The sequence below is a fragment of the Rhizomucor pusillus genome, assembly GCF_041956525.1.
Source record: "Rhizomucor pusillus strain CBS 183.67 unplaced genomic scaffold VTP01scaffold_5, whole genome shotgun sequence".
NCBI lineage: Eukaryota > Fungi > Mucoromycota > Mucoromycetes > Mucorales > Lichtheimiaceae > Rhizomucor > Rhizomucor pusillus.
Window position 1 is genome coordinate 868,581 of NW_027192147.1, and position 21,138 is coordinate 889,718.

Below are 21,138 nucleotides of genomic sequence, written 5' to 3' on the forward strand. Positions count from 1 at the left end.
TGAATACTTGGCATAGGGGAATTTTGACGTTTTCATAACTCTAGTTCTAGGTTCACTCTATCCGTCTAAAGAAATAGCTGCTGGAAGTTCCCAAGGTTCCTGCATAGTGCTTTCCTGCCGTCCATCGATAGCCCCCACACAGCAATATTCCTTATCAGCACGCCAACTTAGAATTGCGAAGTCCCCTTCAAGGGGGAAAGACGGACTATGTGTTAATAGATAAGGAATCGACAATTTTATTACATGTAGTCATGTAGTCACACGGAACTATGACAATCAATCCGTTGCACAGTATACAAGGTTCTCCCACGACCCTGGAGATGCGTGGAATCAATGTTACGATACTACCATGTTCTGGGGAGTTGATAGCTTAAGCAATTTGTTCGTGTATGCACCAGCATCCAGTTTACTGAGATTACCATCGCTTCTCGAGATGCATACATTTGAGACAAATATGAATAGTACTTTGCTTTTGAAATTGCTGCATACATGGATTAGAAAAAGTACCTCGCCTCAGCGTGCCCAAGAAATCTTATTCAGGGATAGTCTGCCTTATCAATAAAGAAATTAAAGGGCAATCGAGGTAAGGACGGGTCCGTCATGCATATAACGGCTGATTATACATTTTACGATTGGTGCTACGATAAGTGAAGCGACAGCCGGTACCACTTAAAAGTAGAAACGAGGATCAATGCAAATCACGCGGGCGGTGGTGCAATCGAGTCGTGCCACGACAAATACTGGGGCAGTGGTGGATTATGCATCTGCAACTGCGTACACCGAAAATGGTGCATGCACAGCTGTTGCTAAGGATGCTTGCACATTTTCGATACTTGTCTGTCCCGCGGCGCAGCGTCATTCATCACTTGTCAGAAGCATCGATAACATTCTTAATCGTCACGTTATGTACAACGTGCAACATGAATTATCTTGCCCGAGTGACAAATGTACGGATACATGGCCCAGGCTCAGGGCATAGGCTCAGGGCATTCGGTTCACATCTCGGTCATGGTTCCGTGCTTGCACCAATAAGAAGCAAGGCACGTACTGTGCCTCACCTCACACTGAATACAAGGCTCATCAGACCGGAGCACGTGTTGTACGCAGGATAGCAGAAATCGATATCATATTCAGTTATTAGTTGCCGGGAAACCGGGGGCGTCTGGGCGCTGGTGCATCGTGTGAAAGAATGATATTATCTTGGTGTATCTGTAAGCAAGAGTATCATGGATGGTAAGATACATGCAAAAGAAGAAGCAAGCAGTAGACATACATAAACAGATGACGCTGGACCGGTTGCGATGCTCGTGCTTTTTTGTTGACAAAAAGATACATGTCGATCCGGCTTCCCGTGTGGAGATTACCGTGTTTGGCAAGTTTCCTGTATCTATTACCCCTCTCCCGAGTGACCCTTTGACTCACGTACCCCCATATTATTTTCACCCCTCTTTTTTTATCTCCTTTCTTTTTTTAAATTCGCCTACATTACCTATCTCGCCTTTCACCCTCTTTTTCACTCTATCTATCTTTTGTTCGCTTTTCTTTGTACCAACATGACAGATTACGGCAGCATCAAACCACGATTAAAACAGTACCAACAGCAGCAAGAATTGACGCAGGCGGAACGAGATCTTCTTCAGGCAGACCGGCCAGGATACGGCACTCGACATGTAATTGAGGTCGCATTTAATCTTGTCAATGCCACCGTAGGGGCTGGTATTATGGGATTACCCTTTGCAGTATCAAGGGCTGGTTTTTTCACCGGAGTTGCCTCATCCATCTGGGTTGCTGTATTGTCGCAGTTGGGATTGTACATGCTAATTTTGGCCGGAAAGCGTGTGGGCATTTACAAATTCGCGGTGCTTGTCGAGCATGTTATGGGGCGATTCGGCTACCATTTCCTGAATTTCGTCATAGTTGCCCAGGCTGGCGGTGCCTGCGTGAGTTACTTTATTTGTAAGTCTATATACTAAGGAAGGAAGAAAAAATAAGATCAGTAATTCCAAACTTGCGCGCATTATCATCAGTGCTAGGAGATACTATTCCGGTCATACTGCATCGATATTTGCCCCAGTACCCGCTCTTGTCAGATCGTACGTTCGTAATTGTCGCCATAGGAACCCTCTGTGTAAGTAAATCATTGAAGAGGTATTAGCCATGTTAGGTTGCTAACATTTTACATATTTAGATTCTTCCATTGAATCTACGTCGTTCTATCGGTTCACTAGCCCGGTGGTCTATCTTATCTGTTCTCTGCCTTCCTGTCATCCTGCTGACCATCCTGATACGTGTCCCTGCCTACTATGATCGTACGCCACATGACGAGACCGGCGAGCCCGTCTTTACGTGGGTCGGCTCCGATCTTTTTGGGGCGCTCGGCATCATGGCCTTTGCGTTCACCTGTTCCCAGGTTTCTTTTAGCAACTTTTTGACCCTGCGTAACCAATCACATCGTGCATGGCGCAAAGCAACTGCCCTCTCCACCAGCATCAGTTGGGCTGTTTCCATGACCTTTGCCATTGTCGGATACATGTGCTTTGGCTCCAAGGTACAATCAAATCTATTTATGAATTTTGATGACGACGATGCTATCGTCAACGTGGGTCGATTTGCGCTCGGCTTCAGCATGATATTCAGCATCCCGTAAGTTGATCCTCACATAAAACCGACAGTTCTTGGCATCGTTGCTGATGAAATTTACAACTAGAATGGGCTTTTATCCTACGCGTGAAGCCATCCAGAAATCACTGGGCTTCGAAACTGCCACTCAGCAGCCTACCAATTTCCAACACTACACTCTTACATTTGTGTTGTTTTTCTTTATCATGGGCTTGGGCGTCGCTGTGCGGTCCCTCGGAATCGTGTACTCTTTGGTCGGCGGTTTTGCAGCTACCACGCTTTCTTACATCTTACCCGCAGCAACGTACCTGGTCACACGCTGGCGTGTCGACGATCAGCCATCCCCTACACTCACCGCTGCTCAGACCTTGACAGTGACTCCAACGCTTTCCAGCAAATACTGCGATGAATTCAAATCACCTATTTTTACTCCTTCTTTCGATGCACAGTCTTGCTCCTCTTCATCGCGCTTGCTACCCAGCCCTGCCCCGAACTATTGCTATTCTTACTACGACGAAGAGGATATTTCCACAGTCGACGGCGGAGAGATTATACCGGACGACGACGACAGCGAATGCGATCAGAACAGCGTCATGGCTGCAGAAAGCTTGCAGCGCCCAAAGATAGGATTTTTGGATGTAATAGCCGTCATACTCGTCGTCTGGGGCCTGATCGTCATGTCATCCTCCGTTTACGGCGTTCTTAAAGACCAGCAGTAACAACTTATTTCATTGTCTATACCCACAATTTCAATTCCCCAACTACCTCCTCCCATTCCCCATCCCAAACACCCGCACCCGCACCACCTAGCCTTCTCGCTCTGTCTGTTCAACAATCTCGTCAAACGTACCACCCATAGATGGATTAATTCAACCCGCTTTACAAACTGCACTGCACTGCACCGTGTTGTTAATTTTTTTGCCCTTTTTACTAGCTGAAATATACACTGTATACAGTTCAAATGTCATAAACTTTTCAATGCTTCTTTTTGCCCGCTGCTCTTCGTCTGTGTCCACCCCCCATAGGAGATACCAGACCTGCTTTGCCTGCATGCACTGTACCGCCAGCCGCTCCGCCTCCGGTCACAGTCAGATTGAATTTATCAACCAGATCATTGACGGCATTGAGTCCCTTTGTGATCGTCGTCAGATAAGCTGCTAGCAACACATCAGTAACTTCCTATGACGGCAAAGTATAAATGCTTAGTAAGGGACTAAAAACCGTTATCAATTCTACAATTGACCGCCTTACAGTCGAGAATTGTTCGTTGAATGCATTGCCTTCCATTAACGGTGATCGTCGGCACACCGTTGAAATTTGTCGTATAATATCGTAATCCATCGGTATCACTCCATCCTTCACATCTTGCAAATACTGATACAAGAAAGAAATCCTTGCATGGAGCATAGCAATTGCATTCCTTTGTGTTGTCAGATGCGAGATAACTATCAAGAGCAGTCTTGGGTCAGCGATTTTCGATTGCACGGTGCATTGAATCTCCCTTATAAGTTCTTACGTGTATTGCCCAGATCGGCACCTCCACCGCTTACGCTGGGTTTTGCTACGTGATCTACAGCGACGCGTTCTGCTTCGCCTGTTTCCACTTTGTATGAAACCTTTACAAAAACAAGCCGAACTTGATCCTGAACCATATCCATCGTCGATTCGTAAATTGTTACAGGGAATTCTTTGCTGCCTTTGCTTAATGCGACAGGATCCAGCTGAAGGAAAAGTGACGATTCGTTCAGTTCGAGAAACTGTAAGAGCGAACGTCAGGGCAAAAATCGATTGATTGCAATTTCTTTTGGATGTAACCTGTTCGTGCAGCTTCAAATCTGTTTCTGTTGGGAACGAGCCGAGTGTGTACCATCCCATGAAATCTAGATCAGGAAAAACTTGTTTTACTGAAATATCATTTTTTGTTAAGCTCCACGGACGTAAAAAAGTTGCTTTGTTGCATGACCTACGTTGTTCTTGCTTCGTCATCAAATATTGCTTATCAATTTTGTTATCTTGTGGTATAGGTAACTCGAAAGAGTTTACGATATCAACGTCGCGACCGGATTGTTGCGCCAGAAGTGCTCCGTACACGCGTGCTTTTGTGATTAGCTTGTTATTTATCTGAATTGTATCCACGTTAAACACACTCCAAACCTACTTGGGTTTTCTTCGTTTGCATTCAAGAGACCTGTTCGAGTATAGTGGTCTGAAATATTCAATAATACTAGAGGGTGTCTTTATCCAGCACAACCAAGTTGAGTGACACGGCCGGATTATGCATCATTGTTCAGCATAGCATACACTGAGATTGAGAGGCCAGAGCTTGCTTGTGCTGACGAAACTACCGTTGCTGCTGATCCCGGTGCTTGCTGGCTAGCTGTATTGTTGGACACAGTCTGCTGTTCTTCTTCGCTAATTTCCATGGCGCTGCTGCTACTCATGTTGCTGATCGAAGCCCGAAAGAACAGACGGGGCGGAGTGCAAGACTCCATTTTTAAGGTCAGGGCCCATTCTGTGGAGGGTGTTTACGTTGTCAAAACAAAATGGCAGAGAAGAGTTTGAGCCCAAGCACTTGCTACAATCTCTCCTTTTTCAAGGGTAAGCTGCCTTTGCAATGAGAGAGTATATAGACCAAGTCCCTCAGCGAGGATCGAGTCGCGATCTAGAAATTATGAAGGAGTTGCGCCGAGTCGACGACAATATTATACCGCGTCTCAATTCCACAGACACTCATTCCCAAAAGGCTTGCGGCCAATTCTTTGCTGAGCTTGCAGAAGCTTACAAGAAGCGTGAGGAGGCAGTAAACTACTGCTTGAAGGTACCATGAGAAAAACATTATTTGAGCGTTTGTCTTGGAACGAGAGGGGGCAGTCCCGCGCTAACACTGACCAGGTCATGGACGAACAAATCGAAAAGAAGAACAAACTCTTAGAAGAAGATCCTGACGATTTCGATACAAAGTCGAGTCTCTTCACGGACGAATCCAAGGTAAGAATGCAATGGAATTCCAAAGCAACTGAACGAGTTTGTAAATTGTTCCTTCTTTTTCGATAGCGTCGCATGATTGCCAATGAGCTGGTTGTAGAGGATATCGTGCGCGAACGTTCTTTGCAAGTCTTTAGATCTAAATGTAAAGTGTTTGACACTTCTTCCCTCGAATTAAAATCATAGTAGCCAAGCAACAGCTGGAAAAAAAAGACGCGTTAATGTAAAGGTACTTGAAACATGGCTTGCGAATAACGCAAGCAAAGTATAGAACATTGAATATTGTGGATCATTGTGACATGTATGCTGCTCCTACGGTATTGAATTGTTCAGTTAGACTGTTCATCGTGGGTTTCCGTAGCGTTAACACGAGTTAAGTTAGCTGAGAAATTGCCTTTACATCCTCCTCCTGTGCATTCGTACATCGCATATCATGGCAAGCTGACAGTTGAACGCTTACGTAAGCATATGCTCGTTGCATGGGAGCCCTGGTAGATCATCCGCCGACGATCCGGCGTGTACCATATTTCGGCTGTTGGAATACGCGCTGCAAATGAGATGCGGACTACAGAATTGCTGCATCAACGGAGAAGCACGGTTGATAAATGTGCCTTAATTAGCTGCAGCAGAAGCTTACTGATGAGATGACCCATCCTAAATTTTCCGCCCTTTCCAGTTATAACAAATGTTATCATGTTTTAATTTCAATACGTAGTCTATCTTCCTAGGCCGAGATATGTTGATGATATTCTTATCTGATTGACCGCTGATTCGGATATCTTGCAATACGTAGTAACCAGATAGCTTGTGAAGGCGCTATTTGTTTTTCCGGAAGGATTCACATCCATATTGCATGTATATCTGTCAAAATTCTACCTGACCATAATTTACTATCCAGCATACGTACATAGTCTATGGAGATTCTGTAGAAGTATGCATGTCTTGAGATTAACTTTTACCCGATAATCGACAAGCATTATGCAAGACGTCTAATATCGTAAGAATGCAAACTCGATAAACCCAATTTTCACGGCGGCGAATGTTTGACCTAGCCAAGACACGTTCTTCTTGGCCTGCAAAAGAAGACAAGACGACTTGGGCGGGTAATCTGCAGACCGAAGTACTATAGTATCAGCCAATCATTTGTTGAAACCAAGATCGGTCCGCAGCGCTTTTTTCAGGTTTGAACCCACGTTCCCGCAGGTTTTCCTTCTCCGTCCTCTTTTTCACTTTGCACAACTTTACTGGGTCGTGCTCGAGTTGCAATGAACGTCTTCCGTTTCAAGTCCAGTAACAACTCCACGACGAATGCTGCTGTCTCCAAGGAGGCCGAGGCTGCACCTTCCACACACGAGCCGCTCTTGACTGCCCCGGCAGACTACACTCCTCCGGCCATACCCGCTGTCGACGAACAACAGCAGCAGAAAATAGAAAAGCTCAAAGAGTATATAAAGACTATCATGCTGCCCGAGGACCACGAATACTACGAAAGCGAAAAGAGATTTTTGACCGAGGGAACGTATAAGCGTTATTTCCGCGCGCGCAAGTGGGACTATGAGGTATGACAGGGTATTGACTTCATTGTCTTCTCCATCTATGTTATCTAACAACATTTTGCTCGCTCGTCCTCTGAAGGCCGCCAAGACCATGCTCGAAAACACGATCAAATGGCGCCGTGAATATCGACCTGACCAATTGGATCCCGATTACATCAGACCAGAGGTAGGACTTTGGATAACGTTGTAGGGGAGGAGGAGGATGATGATGATGTAGGGAGTAGTGGAAGCCCCGGAAAACTTGTTGGCTGAACATTTTCTTGGTTATCGATAGGCCGAAACTGGTAAAATGTACTTCGACGGTTTTGACAAATCCGGTCGACCTATTTGGATTATGCGGCCCCGTCTGCAAAACTCTAAGGACGCTGAGCGTCAAGTCAAGCACATTGTTTACTGCTTGGAGCGCGGTATCCGTCTGATGCCTCCTAAAGTCGAGAACTTGGCTATCATTGTTGATTTCAAGGACTCTAGTGTCTCCCACAACCCCAGCGTCGCCACTTGCAAAAAGTTTTTGGACATCCTTAGCAACCACTATCCTGAACGTTTGGGTAAGTAGCACACACGCTTCGTTTGTGTCACATGGCTCTTTGTGCTGATCACAAAAACCTCTTGTCCCTCGCAGGCATTGCCTTTGTTGTCAAGTGTAAGTGTTAAAGGAAAGCATGTACTACTTACCTTCTAGAGACGCTCATGCTCTTTCTATTCATAAGCTCCATGGTTCTTCTTCACCACTTTCAAGTTGATCTCGCCTTTCATGGACCCTGTCACAAAGGCTAAGATCAAATTCGTGTACGATAAGGACAAACAGACAAAGGATGATGCAAAGGGCGTCAACAACGAATGGGTCCACCTCCAAGACTACGTGCCTGCGGATCAGTTGGAGACCGAGTACGGAGGCAACTACAACTTCACTTTTGACATTGACACATACTGGAATTCTCTCTTGGAAAAGACAGGAAAGCCCTACAAAACTATAGATTACATGTAAATCGTCATTTCTTTTTGCCCTTTTTCCTTTTATCGCCATCTTCAAAAGATTGGCCTGGTGCCGAGCAACTAGCCAATCCTTCATGCATCTTGACCCTTTTTGTTCAATACAAATAGACATTGTTTCATTTTCATGTGTGTTCGCTTGATATTGTGCCTATATTCTCTATTGACATTTGTCGTATTCTATACGTCAATGAGCGTTAAGCAACTGTTGTTGAGAAACACGCATCTGACCTTAAAACCTCGCAAGGCGTTCAGGACGATTTTCGCGCTTTGCCCTTTTACCTCAATAAATTGCCTTTTTGACTTTGGACGCCATGTCTAATGACGGGCTCTCTCAGCCAAGTTTATTGACTGAGGCAGCCCTCGCACTGCATAACCGGACATTGCAAAGGGAGAAATCAGGAGAGTCTGCTTTTGCGCTGTCCAACCTACCTTCGCCCCATGCAACAATGGCTGGGGCCAACGACGATAGATCGTCCTCCGGTGCAGCGTCTCCTCCTCCTACTTGGTGTCTCGAACCGCAACAAGAGGATCTTGGGGATCAGGAGGTGGTCAGAAATAATATATATGCGCTTAAGCAGCAACTAATACGATGCCCAACTCAAACATGGTAGATCGACAATTCAGGAACAACTGATGCGAAATTCAGAGAAACATCAAACGTACTGGAAAGTACACACTCTACGAACAACTGGTCTTTCAACAGCGCGTATTCTGAAAACAGAAAGGTTGGTGATTTCATGACACTACTTTGTCGTAACCGTTGCTAATTTCTTGCAGACGCCTTCTGTAACCCGACCAAATTTTATATCAGATGCAACATCGTAAGCAAGCAACTTTTAAATCACATCTGATTGACGTTTGACTGACGATAACTGGTAGTACCGTATCATCCATGATTACACCAACAAAGCGAAGAGTGTTTACCCCTCCTCGTTTTCGATACAAAGGCAGCAATCCCGAAAGGCCTACACGAGATCAGCAAAATCATCACGAATCATTGTCATCTTCTTCGGACGTTCTTCGTCAGCACACACGCGGCACGAGTGTCGATAAACCAAATACTTATACCCACGACAAAAGTCCTATCTCGACGTTTACAGTGCTTTCCGACTCCTCCCCAGATGCGATACCCAGCAGAGCAAAAGATAATGCGAGCATGTTGAATGGACCCGCAAGTAAGCTTTACTCAGCAGATACGATATTGTCACGGGAACGTTCATCACTTAGCGCATTTGAAGATGTGGGATTCCATGCATCAAAACGATATCGCATAGCGAACGGACATACTTTACCAGCAGAAACTCAAAAGTCTGAATTGTTCACATCACGACCTACATCAGTATCAGAAGAGGTATATCAAGTACCAATCCTCTTATTACACTTACTGACAACAGTATCTCAGATATACGATAATGACCATCCACTGAGAAAGACTTTGAGCGACATTAAAAAATACGGCCTGCCCGAGATACCCTCATACGATTCCCTCAAACGATCGCCTGTGCAACTGGTAATACGAAAGATCAATATACGTCAATGTGAAAACTTACTAAGGAATCAATTGCTTGCAAAGAAGCAGCATAGCTTTTCAGAACGAAGATCGCCGAGTAACGGTGATATTGTATCATCGACACGAACTGGACATCTGCATATGCACTCGTCTGAAGTCCCGCAAAAGCAAGCAGAAGATTATAATGTTCGACGACTGGAGGTTTCACAGGACAGAAAGGACGACCAAGAACAGCAAGTGCAGCAACAGTCGCTTGTAGAATATGATTTAAATCGACAGACAAATCGCGTTGTTTCACCTGTTCATAAACCTTCTGTTGAGAATATGCGAGATGAAGATGTATTTAAACAACCTGCTGCAGTGGGTTCAACATTGCATGCGCAACGCCAGCAACTACAACAAAGTATAAAAAACAAAGAAGCATGGGCAGAGAAAGAAAATCTCAGAAGTCGTCCAAAGGAGGATACAACACGCAACTCGGAACCAGTCATACCGGGAAAAGAAATTCTTACGGTAAATCCTGGAATTACACGACATTCCTACTACCACCAAGTTTAACATTTTACTTGCACTTAGCTCAATGGACAGCATTACACGATTTTGGGCGAAATTGGACGCGGTGGAACCAGCAGAGTTTATCGAGTCGTTTCTCACGAACTATCCGATGTGTTTGCCTTGAAACGTATATCACTTGAGAATGCAGAAGATCATGCCATTCAAGGTTACGTGAACGAAATCAAACTTTTAAGACGACTTCGAGACCATGAGCATATTGTTCGACTCCATGATTACGAGATAGATCAACGTTCTCGAAGGATACATCTGGTACGTCCTTTTGATTTTTACCCTTCCCATTTATTTCTGACGTTAATTTATACGTGTTACTAGATTTTGGAACTTGGACAGATTGACCTGGCCCATTTGATGGCTAGACAAAAGTTAGAACCGACGAATATGCATTACATTCGCGTTTACTGGGCGCAGGTAATTGTCGCATTTTCGTACCATATTAATACGTGACTAACTGCTTTGTAGATGCTTCAAGCTGTGGAAAAGATCCATGAGCAGAAGATTGTACATTCTGATCTAAAACCAGCAAATTTTATTCTCGTAAATGGTGCATTGAAGCTGATCGATTTTGGCATAGCCAAGGCAATCGCTAATGATACAACCAACATCCATCGCGAACAACAGGTAATATTTGAATTATGATCATTGGAAACTGGTAGATAATCGGCATTTTCTTAGGTCGGAACGATCAATTACATGTCACCGGAGGCTATAATCCAAGATTCATCCCAGCTAAACGGAAAAGGATCCATTAAGGTATGTGGAGGAACAGAGTGTGACGTATGGTAACTGACTATATTGTATCAGCTTGGACGCCCCAGCGATGTCTGGTCTCTAGGATGCATTTTATATCAAATGGTATATGGCAAGCCTCCTTTCCATCATCTGAACCTGTGGCAAAAGTTGGCTGCCATTCCTGATCCTGGCCACAAGATCGAATTTCCCACAACGATTTCTCGCAAAAGTCGCAAAACGTCATCTTCTAATGATACCCATACGACCGAAATGGTAGTAGAGCAGGACTTGCTTGATGTCATGCAGTCGTGTCTACAAAGAGATCCAAAGAAGCGGATGACTATCCCTCAACTACTGGAGCACCCATTCTTGCGGCCCAAGCAGGTCTCTTTTATGAACGAAACTTCGTTTGAACAAATGCTGCAGCTGGCGTACGAGGCTGGAAAGTCAGGGCGGTTCTGGAAAGATGATCCAGCCCTCAGAAGCAGGCTCGATGTGGGTGTATAGAAAAGCAGGATTCGATATTCAATCCTTGGGCACTAAACCCATCAATAGGCAATCAAATCTCGCGCAGCACAAAGTCATCTGAACGTCACTTAACACTGTTCTAACTCGCCACCCATCTCTTTACCTAGTCGTCAGAATCTTCTCACGTCGTACTTGTAAATAGCAACATATCATGTAAATATACATCTTTTTCGCTATCGAGATTACACGTTGATCTATAGATTACATTGATGTCACTTAACACTATACGAGAACGGCATTAATCTTTTGCCAAGAACTGTAAAGGCAGGATTAAAGACATGTGCACGATTCTTGAACGACATAAGAGATAATCTGTGTAATGCTGACGGTTGCAGCTGTGGTATCCCAGAGGAAGATATATTGTGGTTAATAACTACCGAAGCATGCAGAAAGAGCTTGCAAACCTGACTGCTTGTATATAAAGTCTTTGCTCGAAATGATCGGTAATTTTCGAGCACCCATTTTTCCTCTCCATTCGAAAGCCAGATTTTGACAAAGTACGATAAACTTGAAAGATCAATATCCGTCGTGTCATTGTAACCTGCATCCCATTCGTTCAAGCCTTCAAGCTTGTTGTTACATATCCGCTAGATAAAACCCTCTTAATTTATTTTTATCAAACTCTACTTCTGTTTTCGCATTTCATACTTTTTACGGTACAGCCATCATGGTCAAGCAAATTGAAACAACAAGGGCAATTCGCGAGTCGCTTCCGTCCACTGGAATATCGAAAAGCAGTACTTCCAAGATCGCCAAACGGGCAGGCGATTTTTTTAAGAGCAGAGTAGCAACCATGACGTTGAAGCAACTCGGCAAGACGAAAAAGACGATCGACAAATCATCGATTATCCTTCGACGCGACATTCCGCCGATGCACCCATACGTCCAAGGCAGATTGTTGATGAGCAGCAGCAGATCATTGCAGGTATCACTTGCAGACGCGGCTACGCTTTGCGTGACGGAAGAAGACAAAGGAAAGGAAAAAACCAGCTCAATGGCTTGCGACACTGCGCTTGGGCAAGAAGAAGAATGTTCCGAGCAGCAGCCGAGCCCTGTCGAGTTCTCGAGTTCCTGGAGAGGCACACTCACTGCTCAAGAGCTCGAATTTCTCGACATGTCGTCAGAGGAGATACAGTACCAGGAGTTGGTGCATGAATTGATCGTGACAGAGCAGGCGTACGTTAACGACTTGGAGATGATCCAATATGTAAGGCATGAAAAAATTCCACAGATATTTTTGTGATGGTATCCATCGCTTCATTGCTGACAGGTAACCCGCATTGTTCTTTAGATCTTTACAAGAGATGCATGTCGATGGGAATTGCTGCCAAATTATTTGCGCCTTATGTTCAATAACCTGGAAAAGATCGCAGCGCTTCATGTGGAAATGCTTAAGGATATGCGGTTACGCCAGGCAGAGCAGCATCCCATTCTGCATACAATAATCGAGCAATTTAGACAATACGTAAGGTCTAGTGCTCGATAGCAATCATTATGGAGCTTCTAATAACTTAAAATTGTTGCAGTCAATACATTTTCGGGATTGCTACCAAGAATACTTTGCGACTTTTGAGGTTGCTAATCACATTATCGATCGTGCTTTGCGAGCGCAATGCGACGCTGACGAAGATACCATCATGCAGCAACTCGGACGATTCGTCCAGGTATTACAGCATAGATCTATCGTCCAGCTTACATTCAACCTCGGAAATAACACGCACTTTCTCTCTAGACACGCTCAGAGCTGCCTCAAGTCAGGAACCTTACACTTCAGTCATATTTGCTAAAACCAATCCAGCGTCTAATGAAGTATCCACTATTCTTTAAAAGCATGGCAGAAACTTTTGACAAGCAAGATCCCATGTGTAAAGCGCACGAGGATTGCATGAACGACATGGACGAGATTCTCAGGGCGATCGAGAGCTACAAGCAGCGAATAGAGCGCCACAGACGTCTGGAAGAACTGGTTACGCGCATAGACGGGCTTGATGTAAGATATTGATAGAGGATGGGGGTGGGGCAGAGCAGTAATAACTTGCAAAATGTGCGATTTTTATTAGACTGCTCCGAAGCCTATCACTCTAGCAGACCCTGACCGGCGTCTGGTCTACGAAGGCCCTTTGAAAATCATCTCTAATCCGGATAGCGAGTTTATATCAGATCTCCACTCGCCAACCGACACACTATCTTCCAGTCCAGTCTCACTCAAAAGCTTCAATTGGACCAAAAAGGAGAAGGACGTTTACGTATTTCTTTTCAACGATATGGTTCTTTTCGCAAAGGTGAAGATAATGGATAGCGAAAAGAAAATTCTACTGGCTTTCTAAGCGACGTGAAAAATCCAGGTTTGTTCCAGGAAAGCGTGCAAGGCATCAAGCACTACATCGCAGCTTTGGGGGTATGCGCCGCAGAGATGTTACGGAGTGGATTCAGATACATATTTCAAGGTGGCAAACAACGGCGTTGGACAAGTGACCCATATTGAAAAGACAGTGCTGCGAGCCCCAGAAACTGCTGGTGCAAGCGTCAAATTCCACTCTGCATTGTTCTCACAGCTATGTCGCAGCAACAGCAGCCGTGTTGGCAGTACTCAGAGTATGAAAGCAGAGAAGACGACGACGAAGAGCACGACAGGACAGCAATACGACGAGCATCCTACACAGTTTATGTGCACCATCGCAGGTCTCGGTATCCGGCGCATACTACTGGAAGCACCAACTACTGAGGAAAAGCATCAGTGGTGGATGCATATGAAGAACGTCCAAGCTCAGCATTGCCGCAGGTCTTCGCCTTCGTTCAGTCCTAACGCCAGCGCGTACTCTTTGGGCACGACGGCTGGAAACGAGTCCACAGTTTTATAGATCGTCGCAATAAAGTTTGAATTTGTTCTTTGTAAATTAAACGAATACAGAAGAACCAGTAGCACTCTCAGTTCACCGAAAAAAGACTAGATGCGTCGCGGTAGCCTGTAATGTTCAATCACGTCCTAGAATTAGATCGCGCAGGCTGCAATTGATACAGAGCATGTATGTAAGAGATACCTCAGCCTTGCTGATGAGAAATGCGCCAAAGCTGTGGTGAATTTTGTATCTCGTCCCAAAAATAAGCCAGTGATAATAAGATTGGCAATTTCTGGAAATGAGATCGTAACAAAGCCCAATTGCGTTCCTTATGCTTTGCACACACCCACGCACCCGAATTGATCACGCCGTTTCTTCTGGGAATTTTAGATTGCGTAGAATAATACATACTCTTTTTTACTGCTTCAATTGCTCCACGGCTGCGTGACCATGTTCTTAACTTTGCTGTTGCATTCAAATGATTGAATAGAAGGAGCAGTTCTGATATGACATTACTTATTTTTAGGAAGAGCGGGATTCCCGACTGCAGAAACGTGTACAAGCAACTGAGAGCACAGCTAGTTATTAAGGTTGCTGCAAATGAGAAAGCGTGCTCGGATCCCTGAATTTACTCGTCGCCGCTACTGACTGTGCACTCCGCGTAACACAAGCATCCCACAGCGGGCAATTGTGCATACCCGGTGTATTGCAACTTCCCGCTCTTGGTAACCTCTGTCGATCAGATTACGAACCCGGAAGAATAAACTCAAAAAGAAGAAAAGAGGATGACGAGCTTGCTATGTGGAAACGCTATGCACAAGTATTTGCTAAGTGCAACGACGCTAGCTCGAGATCTATAAATTTACCTTAGTTGGAAAATTTAGGCGCCTCCACGTTGCTCGTTTATGGATTTGGAAAAATATTTGGACAACTCTGGGTAACGCACAGCCGGGCTGTCATACAGCAGGATAATGGTCGCACAGGCAATATTGACCCGACATGGTAATGTTGAAACGAAACGAAAGAAGACCCCGCCAAAACTTTTCGACAGGATATAAAAGGCTGCCATTGTCGACAGATGGATACACCCCTCTTTTCTTTAACCTCTACATCTTCTACGCCGCTCCTTTCTCTAAAAACCCAGCCCCTGTCCTTTCATTCGACGTCTTCTCTCGATGTACTTGAAGCAGCTCTCACTTGCGCTTGCCATTGTCCAGGCAGCTGGAATGGCTAACGCCGCTCAGGAATACTGGAAGTCCTTCTCCTCCAATGTTGACCCTCTCAACATCACCATCCCTTCCATCCCTCAGACTACATCCTACAACGAAAACACCGAGTGCACCTGGTATGATCCCTCTTCCTTCTTCAAGTACGACCCCAAGGAATGGCCCACTTCTTGGGATGTCGCTACTTCCAATGGCATCAACAAGTCAGCCGAGTTTACTGCTCTCTACAACTCAATTGACTGGAAGAGCGCTCCAAACATTCCCGTCCGCAAGGCTGTCAACGGTGCCCTTGACATGACTGGTTACGACTCCTCCAAAGATCCCGACTGCTGGTGGAGTGCCTCCATGTGCACCAAGCCCAAACACCCCAACATCAATGAGGATATCTATGAATGTCCTGAGCCCGAAACTTGGGGTTTGACCTACGATGACGGTCCCAACTGCTCCCACAATGCTTTCTACGACTACTTGGAGCAGCAGAAGCTCAAGGCTACAATGTTCTACATTGGTTCGAACGTCCTAAACTGGCCCTACGGTGCTCAGCGTGGTATCAAGGACGGTCACCACATTGCTCAGCATACTTGGAGTCACGGTTTGATGACCACTCTTACCAACGAAGAAGTTTTGGCTGAATTGTACTACACCCAAAAGATCATCAAGGCTATCACTGGTGTCACTCCCCGTTACTGGCGTCCTGTACGTAGCAGCAAAAATGCTTTTTATGTTACGAAAAAACTCACCTCCTTTTTTCTTTTATTTTAGGCTTTCGGTGATGTTGATGACCGTGTCCGTTGGATTGCCACCCAATTGAACTTGACTACCATTCTCTGGAACTTGGATACTGACGATTGGGCTGCTGGTGTCTCTGAGCCCATGTCTACCATTCAAAAGAACTACGAAGACTTTATCCAGATGGGCACCAACGGTACTTTCAAGAACAGTGGCAACATTGTCTTGAGCCACGAGATCAACAACACTACCATGCAGCTCGCTGTGGACTATATCCCCAAGATCAAGAAGGCCTACAAGAACGTCGTTGACGTTGCTACTTGCATGAACATCACTTACCCATACATGGAGAAGACTATTTCCTTCAAGGGCTTTGGTGGCAACAGCTCCACCTCTAATGCCAGCTCTTCTTCCTCTTCCTCTGCAAAGGCCTCTGGTACTGCTGCTGGTAGCTCTTCTTCTTCTTCTTCTTCTCCTTCGGGACAGGCGGTTGCTGACAATGCTACTGCCAACACACAGTCTGGCGCTGCCGCTCACGCACCTGCCATTGTCTTTGCCACTGCTGCTGCAGGTCTCGCCGCCCACCTCCTTTTGTAATAGTAAAAATACAATAATGTAATATACCCGTGCTTTCGGTTCTGTATGTTATTACAACGGGAAATTATTTGGGATATCCAATGTTTCATCACTTGAGTTCGAGCATGACAATATTTGCAAGTGTATCTATAAGAATTTTGAGAAAAAATGACAGCAGACAAAAACTTGGTCCCATCGCGTACCTTATAGGACGGGATCAGCGACTCACCACCAGTGTTGAGTCCACGTGTGGCCGCAATTGAGTCGCCGTTTGAAGCTCAAGCAAATCTACCTTTCTTTTTCACGCAGGCTAAGGCAATTTTAACTCTACGCTTTACGTTTACCGCACCCTTGGCCAGTTTCAACCTCTCATGAAGGTACTGTGGCACGAAATATTGGACGATCTTTCTCCAATCAACTAACCAACCACTCGATCGAATAGTTTGGCAAGCAAATTCAAAGCCAACAATTTGCAGAATGGAGCGCACACTACCTTGACTACAAAGGACTGAAAAAGCTCATAAACTCTGCAATCAAGACACCAAACAGCGAGTTGAATGAGGGTACCGGTGGAGCTGCAGTGTTGGGAGAAGACGATCGGTCAAAGTTGCTTCAGTCTCGCAAGGCTGCTTTCTTTTTTAAGCTCGAACGCGAACTCGAAAAGGTACGAGGTCAATGGCACATACATTAATTCGAACGCCAGCCTAAAGTTACAACATATCCAGATAAACTCGTTTTATCTTCAAAAAGAAAATGAGCTTAAAGTACGATTGCGAACGCTAGTCGATAAGAAGAAGATTCTGCAGACCGATACTCGTCGATTGAAGCATGCGTCCACGCTGTTCAATGCCATTCAGGAAGCCTTTATACAATTTGAGCAGGAACTCAACAAGATTCAGGTAAGGAAGGAAAAGATAGGTATATGATTAAAGACTATTTTAAATTCATGATGCATTTTTCTCTCTTTTAGAAATATGTGGAATTGAACAACGAAGGTTTCCGGAAAATTCTAAAGAAATGGGATAAACGCTCGAAATCGACGACCAAAGAACTGTACCTTTCTCGGCAGATAGACATCCAACCATGTTTCAACACACAATTCCTTTGCGAACTTGCCGACATTGCATCAGCAAACCGCATCGAGCTTTCTAACATCCAGGCTGGAATTCCTGTAACTCCCACATCAACCGCGCCTCCGCCACCCCAAGAGCAAACTTCCTCAGATGACGTTATCGATGACCACGAAATAGAGCTTGTTAAGGCTGTGTCGAGTGGACAGGTGCCACTCGTGCGGGAAGCTCTCGAACGCTGCAAACAGCATCCATCTCCTAACGATCGCGATCTAATGTCTCGTGTATTCTGGCATGCCTGTTCCGAAGCTCCCCGCGAAATAATCGACATTCTGATCGAGACAGGTCTCGTGAACTTTGAATACGTTGACGATATCAACGAGAGATCGTCTGTACACGTTGCTGCCATGACTGGACGATTAGATGTACTGCAACTATGTACCCAGCACGGCGCTGCAGTCCGCGCGACAGATGCATATGGGCGAACGGCTTTGCATTACGCGACCATGAGAGGTTTCAGCGACTGCGTCTCGTTTTTACTGACCCAACAATCGGACATTGAGTCCCGAGATCACGACGGTTACAGCCCATTGATCTATGCAATCATCAACGGACATGTCGCGTGCGTAGATATCCTACTGCAGGCAGGAGCTGATATCGAGCCAAGACATGAAAGCGACCGTATACCACTTTCACTCGCTTGCTATTATGGACAAACCGAAATTGCATTGATGCTGTACCAGCGAGGTGCCAAAAATCTACCAAACGCAGAATCCTTGTATCCGCTACATTTGGCCGCTCGCCAGGGGCACGTGGAACTCTGCCGTGTGTTGGCGCAAAACCGTGAAGATCTGGATGTACCGGACAAGTATAATTCCTGGACGCCACTGTTTTGGGCAGCAAGCGACGGTCACGCTGAATGCGTTCGTATCTTGATCGAGGCCGGCTGCAAAGTCAATGTAAAAGACGAGTACGGCAAAACACCGCTGTACTATGCAACTTGGGAAGGGCAAATGGAATGCATCCAACTTTTGATTGACGCAGGCTGTGAAGTGGAGCCCGTCCACGATGAACCAGAAAAGATGGAGAGCACGGCGGCGAGTACCGAAGCGGAAACAACAACGGATATGGACCACGAATTAGATGCTATACCGTCACTCTCACTGCCACCACCTATCATTCCATTCCGTATCTATGGTCACAGCTATCTTGATCGAAAGTATCAAGTACAAATCAGTTTACGACAGTCACCAATTCGTCTTTATGACAATACACAAATTTCCTCTCTCAAACTCGTCATAACTTCGAAACCGGACAGCGGCATGATACCCCACAGCGTTATTTTACCTTTGGTTGACGACAGCGACGTATTTAGCTTCCAAGTGGATAAACTGGATGACTTTTTACTGGAATTTGACATCTTTGCAACATTCGGTTCAAAAGTGATCGGCAAAGGAGTTGCTTTACCAGAGACATTTGCAAACACGGACTTCAAGATCCTAGAAGGACACCGTACGGTACCACTGTTGGACAGTCACCTCAAGGTTGTTGGAGAACTTTCCTATGATTACTCGGTCGTGAAACCCTTTTGCGGCGTGCAGCTAGAAATAGGAGGTCGTATTGAAACATATTGGAAATCGACAAACACCATTATGCCGTCAGCGTCTTCAACAACCCAGCAGCGCTTGACACCCGAACCCGCCTTGACACATCAAGGATCAACTCCTCCTATTTCGGCAGCTGGCAGCGTTGCTCCATCGTCTGTAACTCTACCATCCTTTATCACAGCATCTTCGCTTTCTGGCGACTACGTTCGAGTAGTTGTACAACTGACAAAGGACCACATTCCGGTAGTTTTCGCAAACTGGTTTGTGCCGTTTGAGGGATTGGACTTGGCGGTTTCCGATCTTACATACAGCCAATACTGCCAAGTTGGTGAAAAGCTGCTAGAAAAGCACCGCAGTGACTTTTCTAAGCAACTTAAAGATTGCCCTATCACCGGTAACAGCATGATTATTCAAAAGCTGAGCGATAATCCGTCTTTCCTGTCGTTAAAACAGGTGCTAAAGGTAACATCTGGCCCAAATATGCTGTTAAGAACGGAAGCTGATACAGTCTTTGTTAGGGTTTGCCATCTGGTATGGGAATGCACATCGAACTCAAATATCCATCTGTGCGGGAAATGGGCATGCACTCCTTCTCAAATATTGCGGATCGAAACACCTTTGTTGATGCTGTCCTCCAATGCGTTTACGAACACGTCAGATCACTACCTGCCGACTCCACTACTTCCAGTATATTCTTCTCTTCATTTAATCCTGCTATATGTACTGTCATTAATTGGAAACAACCAAATTGTAAGTATTCTAGATGCAGAGTAACTTGCACTTTTGTGCTGACTTGAAACATAGATGCTGTCTTCTTTAGCAGCCACTGCGGTTTCGACAAGTCGAAGACTCAAAGAGGAGTCAAGAGAAAGGCTCCTGAGGGCGAAGAGGATGCAGTGATCCACAGAAGCAAGGATGCGCAAGATATTCGATCTTCTTCGCTCAAGGAAGCCGTAAAATTTGCAAAAAGAAATAATTTATTGGGTGTTATTTGCGAGGCCCTGCCTTTGGTAAATATCATGTTTTTTCTTTTTTTTTTCACACAACTATTGCGCTAACACTGCCGCTTTATAGGTCAAAGTACCATCCTTGATAAAGAATATCAAAGAAAGCGGGCTTATCCTGGTTACTCTTGGTGATGAAAACTCGGATTCACGGTATCGATCTATTCAAGAGAAATATGGCGTCGATGCTATGGTGATCGACCAGACTGTACATTTCAACACTACCATGGCAGGTGCTGGATTTTAATAATCTCCAGACGCCTTGCTCTCCCTTCTATAATATTATATACTAGCTGTTTTCCTATTGTAAATAGACCACATTTCAACAATGTCCATCAAAGGGAAGAGAAAAAAAGCGCCGCGGGCGGGAAGCGAAGTCCTGCTTCACTGCATTTTGAGGATCTACAATGGATTGAATGGTCGCATTTATACGCTCGTGACATACTTTAATTTTTGGCATGTTAAAAAATAGAAAACGCACATGCATGTAGTTTGAATGCTTATGCATTTAAGTGCATGTTATACGATCATTCAATTGAGATTATATGGGCCATGGGTTTTGAAAACTCTGGTACTCTGAGGGTGAA

The 21,138-nt window shown here is 45.1% G+C and overlaps 8 protein-coding genes across 8 annotated transcripts; 7 read left to right on the forward strand and 1 right to left on the reverse strand.

The window, feature by feature from the left end:
- Window positions 1–1,553: 1,553 nt before the first annotated feature.
- Window positions 1,554–3,338, forward strand: VTP01DRAFT_8485 (uncharacterized protein; the record flags this gene model as incomplete). The annotated part of the gene is made up of 4 exons (XM_069387611.1): window positions 1,554–1,956; window positions 2,028–2,128; window positions 2,189–2,643; window positions 2,708–3,338. The coding sequence occupies 4 exons, from the start codon at window positions 1,554–1,556 to the stop codon at window positions 3,336–3,338; spliced, it is 1,590 nt and encodes a 529-aa protein (XP_069241363.1).
- A 256-nt stretch (window positions 3,339–3,594) lies between these two features.
- VTP01DRAFT_8486 (uncharacterized protein) lies at window positions 3,595–5,111 on the reverse strand (the record flags this gene model as incomplete). The annotated part of the gene is made up of 7 exons (XM_069387612.1): window positions 3,595–3,798; window positions 3,871–4,064; window positions 4,136–4,376; window positions 4,435–4,523; window positions 4,587–4,715; window positions 4,778–4,854; window positions 4,921–5,111. 7 exons carry the CDS (start codon window positions 5,109–5,111, stop codon window positions 3,595–3,597), a joined length of 1,125 nt encoding a protein of 374 aa, XP_069241364.1.
- A 51-nt stretch (window positions 5,112–5,162) lies between these two features.
- Window positions 5,163–5,790, forward strand: VTP01DRAFT_8487 (uncharacterized protein; the record flags this gene model as incomplete). Its single annotated transcript, XM_069387613.1, has 4 exons — window positions 5,163–5,217; window positions 5,286–5,437; window positions 5,512–5,607; window positions 5,674–5,790. The coding sequence occupies 4 exons, from the start codon at window positions 5,163–5,165 to the stop codon at window positions 5,788–5,790; spliced, it is 420 nt and encodes a 139-aa protein (XP_069241365.1).
- A 1,079-nt stretch (window positions 5,791–6,869) lies between these two features.
- VTP01DRAFT_8488 (uncharacterized protein) lies at window positions 6,870–8,148 on the forward strand (the record flags this gene model as incomplete). Its single annotated transcript, XM_069387614.1, has 5 exons — window positions 6,870–7,163; window positions 7,240–7,326; window positions 7,435–7,708; window positions 7,783–7,803; window positions 7,871–8,148. 5 exons carry the CDS (start codon window positions 6,870–6,872, stop codon window positions 8,146–8,148), a joined length of 954 nt encoding a protein of 317 aa, XP_069241366.1.
- A 319-nt stretch (window positions 8,149–8,467) lies between these two features.
- On the forward strand, window positions 8,468–11,571 carry VTP01DRAFT_8489 (uncharacterized protein; the record flags this gene model as incomplete). Its single annotated transcript, XM_069387615.1, has 13 exons — window positions 8,468–8,701; window positions 8,768–8,881; window positions 8,934–8,977; window positions 9,036–9,331; window positions 9,395–9,507; window positions 9,559–9,666; window positions 9,730–10,179; window positions 10,243–10,491; window positions 10,555–10,650; window positions 10,702–10,860; window positions 10,915–10,992; window positions 11,044–11,466; window positions 11,527–11,571. 13 exons carry the CDS (start codon window positions 8,468–8,470, stop codon window positions 11,569–11,571), a joined length of 2,409 nt encoding a protein of 802 aa, XP_069241367.1.
- Window positions 11,572–12,166: 595 nt separating this feature from the next.
- VTP01DRAFT_8490 (uncharacterized protein) lies at window positions 12,167–14,360 on the forward strand (the record flags this gene model as incomplete). Its single annotated transcript, XM_069387617.1, has 6 exons — window positions 12,167–12,706; window positions 12,791–12,964; window positions 13,026–13,163; window positions 13,232–13,489; window positions 13,560–13,781; window positions 13,845–14,360. The coding sequence occupies 6 exons, from the start codon at window positions 12,167–12,169 to the stop codon at window positions 14,358–14,360; spliced, it is 1,848 nt and encodes a 615-aa protein (XP_069241368.1).
- A 1,154-nt stretch (window positions 14,361–15,514) lies between these two features.
- VTP01DRAFT_8491 (uncharacterized protein) lies at window positions 15,515–16,891 on the forward strand (the record flags this gene model as incomplete). Its single annotated transcript, XM_069387618.1, has 2 exons — window positions 15,515–16,261; window positions 16,328–16,891. 2 exons carry the CDS (start codon window positions 15,515–15,517, stop codon window positions 16,889–16,891), a joined length of 1,311 nt encoding a protein of 436 aa, XP_069241369.1.
- A 350-nt stretch (window positions 16,892–17,241) lies between these two features.
- Window positions 17,242–20,798, forward strand: VTP01DRAFT_8492 (uncharacterized protein; the record flags this gene model as incomplete). Its single annotated transcript, XM_069387619.1, has 7 exons — window positions 17,242–17,247; window positions 17,313–17,534; window positions 17,596–17,769; window positions 17,841–20,009; window positions 20,066–20,297; window positions 20,352–20,557; window positions 20,622–20,798. The coding sequence occupies 7 exons, from the start codon at window positions 17,242–17,244 to the stop codon at window positions 20,796–20,798; spliced, it is 3,186 nt and encodes a 1,061-aa protein (XP_069241370.1).
- Window positions 20,799–21,138: the final 340 nt, after the last annotated feature.